General features: G+C 36.3%; 1 protein-coding gene across 1 annotated transcript in view; it reads right to left on the reverse strand.

Annotated features, from left to right (window-relative positions):
* LOC127428625 (titin-like) overlaps positions 1-12,337 on the reverse strand; it is a 76,896-nt gene that overhangs the window by 45,642 nt on the left and 18,917 nt on the right. The window contains 1 exon segment of the mRNA XM_051677088.1: positions 1,218-1,280. Within this exon segment, the coding sequence (XP_051533048.1) occupies positions 1,218-1,280 (63 nt within the window).

Consider the following 12,337-nt stretch of genomic DNA (forward strand, 5'->3'; position numbering starts at 1 on the left):
TTAACTGGATGTACGATTTTAATAGGTCTTGCAAAACACTTTCCCTGAACTTCCCTTTATTTTCTTTCTAAGGAATTATCTGGTAGAGGGATAGTTCACCCAAAAATTTGAATTCTGCAATTATTTACTTACCCTGAAATTACAACTTCAGTCACCATTCACTTCAACACAACTTTATATGAAATGATGTAATTCAGTAAATGTATGTGAATGGTGACTGACGGTGTCATTCTGCCAAACATCTCCTTTCGTGTCCAACAGAAGTCATACGGGTTTGAATCAACATGAGGGTGAGTAAATAATGACATAAATGTAATTTTTGGGTGAACTATTCCTTTATCCTTTAACCATTTTGGGGTTATGATAAGTAATGACTTTAAACATTCAACAATTACATCAAACATAGCAGTTACAGGCAAATTAAAATAAAACTTGAGCTATTATTAGAACCAGAGAAGTGAGTCACAGTGCAGACGCCTCTCGTGGGACATACAATGTCCTCCTACCACCTCAAAACTTGCACTGTCCATAAGCTACAGATAACCATCAGAAACATTATAATTCAAGAACATTTTTTAGTTTAGCACCAAACAGTCACAAACAGCAATCAACAAGCCAAAAACAGTCAATTTAAACACAGAAATAGTTAACAGTACAAACAGTCCTTTATCTATTTATCTCTCTCTCAGCGAATCCTTTCTGTCCTCTATTTGCAATTGATTACACATATTGTTACTAAAGTGTCTCAGTTTCTTTAGTTGTCATTTTTCAGTCACAGATAAACACACATAGAAACATGCTCCATATCATCAATTCATGTTAATTGATACTAAATGCAATATATGCTAATATACAGATAACAGTAGTTTAAAGCATCTGATCTCCCTAATAAGACATTGTACACGTAAAGCTGCAAATATGGAGTTGGAGGCAGGCGATGGAGTAGCTTTCCACATTTTCCAAGGAAAGGCATTGCAACACTTCATTTAAATAGGCAGAAAACCTTTCCTAGTTCTTTCTGTTTGCAGACTAAACCACACCCCTTAACAACACAGTAACCTCACAGAACGACCTTAACAAACTCATCCAAACAGACTCCTACATATTTCAAATGACCAGAAAGTAAAAGGCTATCAACAGCCAGAAAAGATGCGATGAGGCAAAAGTGGGTGTGGGACATAAGTCATTTTGTGGAATAAAAGATTGAAGGATTTTACCTCATATTGTGCAGGTTTAGCTGTCGAAACCTGTGACTCTGAGGTGGGTGTGACCTGCTGAGACTGCAAAAAGAATAAGAGAGAGACAGACATTGAAAGAGTTGAGTGCTAGGAAAAAGGAAATTCATTTACATTATTTTTGAAATCGTCATCATTGCTTTTAGCAATATACACAAATGCATTAGTGCACATTGGATTCCATCACTTGCGATGACTTTCTTGCTAAATTACAAACAGCAAGAATCACATGCAAATCATGAGCTTAGTACAAAAACATGAGGTCATGGTGAATCAGAGAGAAGTAAACTAGCAAAAGCAGCACTGCACATCAAACTTTAGCTATGTTCGGAATAGCATGCTCTTACTATTTCTGTATTATATATTAAGAATTATATAGTTGTATGCTATTTCGAATATAGTGACACATGAAAATACTGTATGTGTGGGCAACTGCAAATGTGTGTACATGAGACGATCTTGAAACCAGTCTTGGGAAAGCTACTTTGAAATGGTAGTTGTTATAAGATATACCTCATTTAAAGTAGTGTGACTACAGTTAAGCTATCCCATTGGAAAAAGTAGTTAACTATACTACTAATAAAAAGTAGCCAACTAAGTTGAAGCTATTTGTTATTTTTAATTAAATAACTTAATAAAATATACTAAAATATTCTACAATAAATAAAAAAATATATATATTAAAAAAAATTACCATTTAAAATAAATAATTAAATAAATTGGGTAGTGTAATTTAATATATTTATTTATTTTTATTATTTTCAATGAGAGCAGTATTTATCTGATATAAAACTAACGAGGATCACAATTAAGGTGGCAACATTAAACTAATCAATTTAGACTAAATACCACAAATACAACTTGAAAATACCATAATTTAATAAATAACTCGAAGCGTCATTAGCGTCACTAGTTACTCCCCAACACTGAGAACTAAAACGTACCCGTTGGGCTGATCTCTATTCAGATGCTGCACAGTTTGAAAGATAATGTCTGATTAACAGATCAATACGAATGCTCAGCATTCACAATAAAATATTCTATAAAAAGGCCATTATATTGCATAAGGGGTTGAAATTCAGAAGAAGTTATTAACCCAAAATGACTTACAGTGCACTTAGTTTAAGGGTAGTCCCTGATGCAATCAGGGGTTACGAGCATTTCTTAAGGACAGGGGAGTTCAGTAACTCTCCAGTTCATGATTTGAACCTTTCAGGGTTCCTCTGGATTACAAGCTAAGAACTTTAACCAGCAAAAAACCACCATCTCAAGCAGCACTATTACTAACCAGTAATGCTATGTGGTCTAAGTCTTCAATGCTTTTGGTTATCACAGAACCTTTAAACACAGATGTAAAGCAGATGCTTTTATTCAAAGTGTCTAACAGCACACTTATTATAAGGATGATCCAAACTGAGAAACCTGAGGTTAAGTGCTTTGCTCAATTGCACAATTGTGGGCTTTAACCAGCAACCTTCCAATTTCTTGCCCTGTGTTTTGGCCCTTACACTACACAACTACACCAGATATACACAAGATACATTACATAATTTTTGCTAGCCCCAGTCACCTGTGTGATTTTTACACTGAGCGCAGTAGTGATGTTTCATTTATGAACGTATGTCTTTCATTGTAGTAATAGGTTTTTGTGGTGTTTGATAAATTTAAACTATAGAAATTGTCAAAAATATTTATTCATGTTCTATAATTTTTGTTAATAAATTGAGAATAAAAAGGTATGATTAGGACAGATGAATCAACCTGCCAATAAATACACAGTTACAATATGCTTTGTCTGTATTCTTCAAGCTATTTCAGTTATTTTTAGTAAACTTTTATATATGTTTATTATAGAAAATGAAAATATTATGAATGAATATTAGCTGGCTAGCTTAAATGATGTATGCAACAGAGTGAGATACAATACATTTTATAGTGACATTGGAGGCTGAGCCCCCCCAAGATTGAAATCCTAGAATCGCACCCGATTTATATTATCTATTTGTATTTATGTTTAATAAAAATAGTGCAAGTAATTTTCTATGTTGAGGCATTTCATTTCATTTGACAGTTATTACCACAGCTATGGGCCCTTCAAGTGTCAAAAGCTCCCAGTAAATGAACACACATGACAAGGCAAACATGAATAACCCATCTATAATGATTCTAAGGTTGCTTTAAGATATTCCTCCACCAACGCGGGTAAATACGAGGTTAAGTGTAAATTCGCACAACAGCACCACTGCTGAAAAAAATCTCTGGAGAAACACTGTATCAGGATTTTTGTGTTGTCCTCTAGTTTTTCTGCATTTCTCGTTTACACAGCAAGTTTGAACGAAGCATCAAGCAGCACCCAGTAGCATGTTGATTTATTGCTTCAAAGTTCCTTGAAGTGTTCTGACAAGTTCAGCTGGTTTATGTTATGTACAGAAAGATATAGAGAAAAAGAGGGTGGATTGCTGATGATGAGATGTAGGGACTGGAGAATTGCTTGTAATGCAGACCCACTGCTTCAATTGAGACTTTGCAAATTAATACCCTGCCCACAGTCAAGTGATCAGCCTTAGATATTCTCGGTAGTTACCGTTAATGATTTCATCTGGTTTCCTTGCATTGTTTTTCAGTTTGCCTTGAGGTCCACCCAATGTATAATAGCACACTCTATCCAATCAGGTATATTTTGAAGCACCAATTGACAGGTAATCATGGTACATTAGCTTCTTTTCCACCATCGGGCCAGTGTGAGCCAGGGCTATCAATTGGCCAGCTGGGGACAGTAGCCTTGGACCTCGAGCCGCAAGACCAAAATTGATCTGCATTCCCACCAGAGCCAATAACTCAGCACTGCCCTAAAAGCCGCTCTTAATACGCCACTGAAGCATTTGAATCAGAAGTATCAGAAGCATTCCAGGACACTTAGCTACATTTTGACAAATCTGACCCAAACACAAAAGCTACAGCTAGGCCTACAGTGCAGATCAGTGCTCAACATCTTATGAGCAATTCCATGTCAAATGAACCAAATTTCAAAAACTTCCCAGGCTGAATTTTTTTATTTTGTTAATAATTTTTTCTAAAGACAGATAAACATAAATGATGATGAACGCCCAAATATGAAATGCCATGGATCAATATTTACGTTGTAATCCATTATTTTGTAAAAGGAGGTCAATATGATTTTCGCCTATGATTTTGGAGAAAACTACAGAAAAACAAATAAACTCAGAAATGTGGCAGCGTTATTATTATATTTTTACACAGAGATAGGTAGAAAAATGATTAAAAACCTTGTTGAATTATGGTGGAGTATAAAAATATGATTACTCTGGAAACACCTATAATTTCAGAAATATTAAAGATCTTAATGTCCTTTTAGATTCTGGTTCTGGTTCAGAAAAACTTTTCTTCAGATATCTTCATTTCTAAGGCCCTATACATGGATTAATCCCAGAGATATGGGGCTCTCAATGTGTCTCCATCTGTAAATTGTTACATTTGACCCATTTTCAAAGGTCAAAAACCAAATGTGGGTCTCATGGTTTTTCTTGGTCAACAAAACTAAGGTCTGAAGTACAAATAATGTTGAAACTAGAAATGTACCTTTATTTATTCACATAAAAACAATGACAAAATCTCAATTTTCGAGAGTCCAAAAATACACTATTAATTAGAATAAGCGACACGTGTCTGTTAGTTAGCACAATACCAAAATTATATCCAATTTGGGGATTTCATAAAGGTAAATCTGCATATAATGGAACAAGGGGTGCTGAGGTCAACTGATTTTAGTAATATACCTACCTATCTCTGTGTAAAAAATTTAAATAATGACGCTGCCACATTTCTAAGGTTAACAGCGGTTTACTCAGTAAATATTGATCCATGACATTTAATATTTTGGTTTTCATCATCATGTATGTTTATCTTTCACTAGTAAAAAAAAAAATGATCGAAAACAACATTTTGAGCTGGGACTTCTGGTTGAGTTGACACGAAATGACCCTTATTCCTTGTGCTACAAAATAAAGATAAATATGTCAAATAGCATTAATAAAAGCACTGGCTGTTAAAATGTAGACAACCTAAAAAAAAGTCTAAAAACATAGCACAACACATTTGTAAAATGCTTGGGTGAGATGACAACCCATCCCATTCAACAACAAAACATTCAAAGGAGGTGGAAACCAATAGAAAAGTTCCTCTAAGGCTAATGTGTGCATATTTTTATTGGATTTTTGGGTGAAGAGATAATTGTTAAGAAACCACCTATGTAGATACCTCCCTTTTAGTCGGGTTAACATTATGCATGATTGACAGTCACAAAAACACAATGCATTGAGGGTAAACAAAGGGCAGGTACCACTTGATTGGACATTGATTGCCGAGTCATTAAAACTACAAAGAGACATTTCTCATACAACAGATCTCATTGAAATACCCATACATGACCCAAGATGACTGCATGCTCTTCTAACTAAATAACATGGGATTCAGCAGAATCAGTTTCTGTTCAAATGGGTTTCTTGGTAGTGCTCTGACCGGTCAGCATGACCTCTGCAGTCTTCAATGTTTAATGACAGCTTTCCCCTTCCCATTATTATAAGATGCCTTGGGAGGGTTTTGCTGATGTCATTGACACAGATAATGTTAACACCCAAGTACAAGCCTAAATGTCTCAATGCTGTGTGAGTTCAACCACTTACTGATTATTCTCTTACGTGTACACAATGACATGTGGCACACCTCATATCATGTTAACATTCCTGATGAAAAGTCTATCACAGATGGATAAACCCAGGGCCGTAACCACAATAGACATGTTGCCCCCCATTATTCAGATTTAAATATTCAGTGGTGGACCGATATGAGTTTTTCAATGGCCAATTTTTGAACCATAACATTTCATCCGTTAGTGTCCATGACTAGTCGGGGACACCCAGTTGATGATTACAGATGCACAGCAGGCACCAGTGAAAGTGCCAATGACAACAAGGGTGAGGTAAAAACCATTCATGTCCTCTCCAACCTGTTTGAGCCTCTGGGCCACTGCCCTGTTCTAGTTCACTTAAGAAGCATATTTGGTAGATCCACAGGTGGAATCTCTGGACACACCCTTTAAGCACAACCATTGGTGATTTGTAAATATAGGAATAACAAGCAGAACAAAGCTACACTGGCACTGGTTCTAACATCTCAATAGGAAAAACTACACAGCAAGAACAGTAAGGATTTTTTCTGCTTGCCTGGTCGGACCAGTAGCACAGATTTTTAATTAGTTAAGGACCAAGGACTTTAATTTTTATATGTATTTTCTTTTTCTCAATGAAGCAATTCCTTTCTATATCTCTGATTCTATTCTTTAAAAAAAATCATGACTAATGCGCGTCTCCACCCATATCACCACAAAAGCATATAAACCCTCTGTGGGTACAGAAAGAGAATCCATTGCACAGCAGAAGGCTTCTAAGTTAAAATGATTGTTTAAGACCTGCCATTAGGTAATCTAATGCTATTAGTAATGCTATGACGACAGCATTTGTATATTATGACAACGAAAATAAAATGGCGGTATGACGTTACCACTGGGGTTTCAAAATAGACAGGTTTTACTAGTATAATGAGAGGATTAGTTGATTAGTATTGATACTGGACCGATCATGTTTCAAGAATAACTAGTGAAGTCATAGCTGTCATTCTGGGACTAAAGAAGTGATTTATACGAATTTGATGAATTTGCATGTCTATAATAAATTTTAACTTCTAATAACTAATATATAGGTTGCTTTATATAAAGCTCCTAACTCTACAGAGATCTATATGAGGCAACATCCTGACAGCGGAAAATGTCTTTTTTAGAGTTCAAGTTGCTGCTTGCAAGCATTCAAGTATGGACTCCAAGTATGCACTAAATATCTAGCAGCAAAATATAGGTACACTATAATCATGAATGGTGTATTGTAGTAGACTCCAGTCCAATCCAATGGAATTGATTTGTTTAATCTATTTTGTGTTCATATTTAAAATGATTTGAAGTGGTTCAACATAAATAATATCACTTCCTTTTCATGTTTGTGCATATTTGACTGTATTTTATAAAAGTGAGCATGCAGGATTCCAAAATAGCCCAACATATCCAATTCGTTCATGATGGCATCAGAGTACACTGAGCCAAGAAAACGAGTCTATGCTAGATTTCATCTGGCTTGTACCTTCAACCAGAATCTGTAACCAATCAGACAGGGTGTAATGTCCCTCTTGCATTACGAAATGAATTAATTACCCATCTATGCTTCCAAACATGAAATATTACCTCGTGCCATCAGCTTCAATCAAGATGGCTTACAACATGTAAAAATGGCATACTGAGGTAGTGACAAACATCTAAAACACATGAGCATGCTGACAGACCTCTGCTCTCGCTTTGACATTGACAAATGGCTTAGAACCACTTTTCAAGAACCACATTTCATAAAGTCCCTAATTAAAGCGGTTCTTATAAGTAAAATGGCTTTTAAAACACTGTAAACCACTATAAAAACAACAAACTTTGTACACAATATGTCCTATTGCTTCCGATAAAGTACATTTTGAATTAGTTTGAAAAACTAGACCATGTTCAGATGCTTTATCGGTAACAAACTCAGGCCTTTTCAAACTTTGCAAAGATGGCAATAAAAAAGCATTTGTGCCAAACGCATTGTAACAGTTGCAGCACAGTTGGCACAATCAGCAATAGGCATGTATACTGGCAGGAAACCACACACAGAAAACCAAGAACTGAAATACTTACCATCTGTAACAAAAATGAATGAGTGTCCTGTTTCACTTGCGCACGTAAATTCAAGAATACAGTCTAATGAGAGTCACTTTAAATCCCCTTGGTCTGAAACATACAAAATATATCCCTCACACACATATACACATATACTAACAGAAACACACCCAGCACTGAAGACTGAAGCCTCAAACTCCACCCACTTTAGCCAGATGAAAATATCTGTACTGATGAAAGTCTCCCAATCCATGATGCACTGTATAAGAGTTCTGATTGGCTGAGATGGCACACTCCCGCCCACTTGTACTGCAAGCCAGGAAAAATAAACACTGACTCTTTCCATATGACACAGGAAGCTAGACTTGGGGTGGTGGTTATGGGTTTGAAAGACTGGACAACTACATTGGTTTGAGGGGGTTAGGGTAGGTCTAAACTGAAAAGCAGTTGTACAGTGTCCTGTGAGGACTAGACAGTTAAAGAGGCAGGACAGGGACAAACCTTTTAGTGCATGCCTGTCAGGCAGGGTGTGCCATATACTGCACACTCACAACTAAGGAATCTGTACTGCACAACATAACTATAAACACAAAAAGAGAAAGAGCAACACATAAGCATCAAACCACACCCAGGGCATGGAAAAAGAACAGGAGGAAGGGAACGTGTGTGTGTGTGTGTGTGTGTGTGTGTGTGTGTGTGTGTGTGTGTGTGAGAGAGAGAGAGAGAGAGAGAGAGAGAGAGCGCAAGAAAGCAAGAGAGAATGATTAAATACAGAGTTTTTTTTTTATTTTTTTTTTTTATTTAATGCCATAAAGGACCCCTAAATATAATAATCCCCTTAACTGTGAAGGACCCCGTTCCTAAAATATAAAGGCAACTATATTTTTTCATTTACACAGATCCATTTATACTGTGTGTGAAAAATAAGCATGATATTAAAAAGACAACAAACTGTTACCAAAATTAAATTATTGGCTTTTATTGATCATTGTACTAAAGCCAAAAATAAAAGGCTTTTTTATTTTCTGGAAAATATTATTTTTGTATTAACGGGATTGTTCACCCAAAAATAAAAATTCTCTCATCATTTACTCACTCTCATGCCATCCCAGATGTGTATGACTTTCTTTCTTCTGCTGAACACAAACAAAGATTTTTAAAAGAATATATCAGCTCTGTAGGTCAATGCAAGTAAAAGGTGGCCAGAAATGAAGGTCCAAAAAGCACATAAAGGCAGCATAAAAGTAATTCATATGACTCCAGCAGTTAAATCTGTCTTCTGAAGTGATCTGACAGGTGTGGGTGAGAAACAGATCAATATTTAAGTCCTTTTTTTTTACTATAAATCTCCACCTTTGACCAGCACTGACCAATGGGTGGTGATATGCATGAAGAATGTGAAAGTGAAAGTGGAGATTTATAGTTACAAATTACTTCAATATTGATCTGTTTATCACACAGACCATCATATCGCTTCTGAAGATACGGATTTATACACTTGAGTGTATGACCCCTGGCACTCTTTGTGGCCCCCAGTTTGAAAACCCAGAAAAAGAGAAATACATTTAGAGAGCATAAAAACAACTGGGTGACTCATGAGTCTTGCTTCAAACGGAAGCACAGATGTGCTGCAGAATTGTGCATGGGCCAGTGCTTATATAAGAGAAACACAGCATGGTTACATAGCATATGCCACTGCATGCTTTGACTCACTACCTTCATATACACTCCTACTGGTAAAACAAAAGGCAAAGCTGGTTTGTTTTTTCAGACAGGATGCCAATATGACTAATAATCCGATCACAGCGTTACTCAGCCCAACATTTATAAGAACAGCGCCCTCTGGTGTATGACTGTGCTAACATCAAGCATAGTCACACATGCAGAGTTTATCAATGGTAAAAACAATGAGCACATTATAAAAACAACAATCACCCAATAGATGGATGTCTAATGATTCACCATAATGAAAATCCCTCAGAACAAATGAGTGCTATAATACCTGGAGAGAGTTATATGTTAGCATTCCCATGCATTGATGTCCTTACAACTAGTTTTACTAGTGACTATACTGAGCTGTTCCATGAAGGGCAGCAGACAGGGGTAAATAAGTCAATAGCTTAGTTCAGAATGGCCTTCTACCCATACTACTCTTTATGCTTTTGCATGGCAGAAATCATAAAAGTAGTATGGAAGTATACATTCCAAATTCGACCCATTTTCATGCTTTTAAGAGCCCTCCAAAAATCAGGCACTGGTAAAACATCCACTATAATATAATGAAATATTTGCGATTTATATGTTGCTTGCAAAAAATGTATTTGTTGGAATACATAGCCACTTTTGAATGACGTCAATAAAGAAACAGGCTTTTTGCCCACTCAAGGGGCTGTTCAGACAGAACTCATAGCATGGTTTTACCATAGTTTTCCCAAAGTGTACGGTAATACCATGGTACATTTTGGGCAACTGAAATGCTCGTACAATCTCGTGTTATTAAAAACGTTTCGCCCCAGTGACAAAGTTCACACTTCTTTGACAGCAAAATCTGTCATGCTGGGTAGGGATTTTGAGGTGTGCATCGCAACCCAAAAGCACTTATCGCAAAGCAAAAAAACACTTGAAGTTAAACACCCAGATATCTCTGTTTGTTGTCATATGCATGCTGGAATGCAGCTACATTCCACAAAGCCACTTCTGCAGGGAGGAACCTTTGACATTAACCAAATAAGGCAAACAAAAAATAACCAATTTCCAAACGCAACTGATACTGAAGTGCTGCCGTTTGCACAGAATGACTAAAACAACCAGGTTTCATCCATCTGCTTTGTGTTATACCTCGCTTATCTGAGAATTGGGTACTCTAGGATGGTTTGAGTACAGATGTGAACGTATGAAGCATGCTTCAGCAGGACAAGAAATAGAGCGATTAAACAAGTGTGTTTCTTAGTAACCATTCTCTGTTAATAAATGAGTCTGTCATCAAAACTGAGCCCCACCCACATACAGAGGTTGAGAGGTGACAGTGACATGCAATTCTAGTTCTGCAGGCTTAGAACTGACAATCTGAATGGATTAACATGTTCTTAAGACATATGAATCAATCATGGTTCTAGAGATTTTGAGGCCAAAGAACAATTCAGAACATCAGATTTATCATGGAAGCAGTGTAATTGATAAGCAACCACTTTGGAAATTCAATTAATACTTATTTTACACAATATTTACTCAAAATGTAAAAAAAAAAAAAAAAGAAAGAAAGAAATCGTTGGAAAGTTATTTTTGCAACTCCGTTTGGTGCCACTTGCTTTGACATTTATGCATTTAGCAAACGCTTTTATTTTTAAGTGACTTAAAAAATTAGGATTACTACAACATAATTCTAACTAGACAGGTGAAGTTTGTCAAGACAAACTTTGATGGCTTGACAAAGCCTTGTCTGAAAGTTTAAACTAGTTTTAAAAGTTTGATGTTTGAAGTTTGATGGTTATTTAGACATTATAATAAGACGAACAGCCAACTAGCTAGATAGACATACAGATAGATAGAGAGGTGGAGAGAGAGAGAGAGAGAGAGAGAGAGAGATAAACGTTTGTAGAAATCCCACAAGCTGAGCCGCTGGAGCCACGCACTCCAAAGATACCAAATGTATGACAACTGTTATGAGCAACATGGCATAAAAATGCAATTAAGACACAGTAATTCGCTGCAACTACAATACTAAGAGAACACAAAAAATTATTGACAGGAAGTACATTTCTATTTTCTGTTTTAAATTTCACATTTCTGTTTGCTGTTTGAAGAGTCTAAAGCTGTCACAGAGACCGGTGAGAGATATCACAGGACACTTATTTCATTAATATCTTTCAGGGAGTAGTACAATTTTAATACCTTTCCATGGAGAAAAAAAAAAAAAAAAGCTTACAGCACCTTTAAAGCTCATTAAAGACCTTGTGTGGGTTTGTTTACATTTTAAGTTTTGAGAGCTGTTCAGTCTATCATTACAGCACAACAATCACCAAAGGAAGTGGGAAAACTGTCCACAAGTTGTAATGCAAGTAGGAAAAGCTGTAATATCTGCTTGTTTAGGGTGATAATACGTCCTTACCCTCGAAAGGGGCTTTAAAAAAGACCGGGATTTCTAAATCACCTTAAATGCCTGGGATTTGCTTGTTTTCACATTGAAGTGCTTCATTGTCCTCCAGTCTAACCCAAATCAGTTTAATTTTAACCAGCTTTACTTTGCGTGTCTCCCTCAATCTCAGCACCTGCTGCGCAAGTGATCTTATTCAAGTGACCACGAGAACAATGCACTTTTTGATAAAAACAT

Source organism: Myxocyprinus asiaticus, chromosome 38 (genome assembly GCF_019703515.2).
Source record: "Myxocyprinus asiaticus isolate MX2 ecotype Aquarium Trade chromosome 38, UBuf_Myxa_2, whole genome shotgun sequence".
NCBI classification, from domain to species: domain Eukaryota; kingdom Metazoa; phylum Chordata; class Actinopteri; order Cypriniformes; family Catostomidae; genus Myxocyprinus; species Myxocyprinus asiaticus.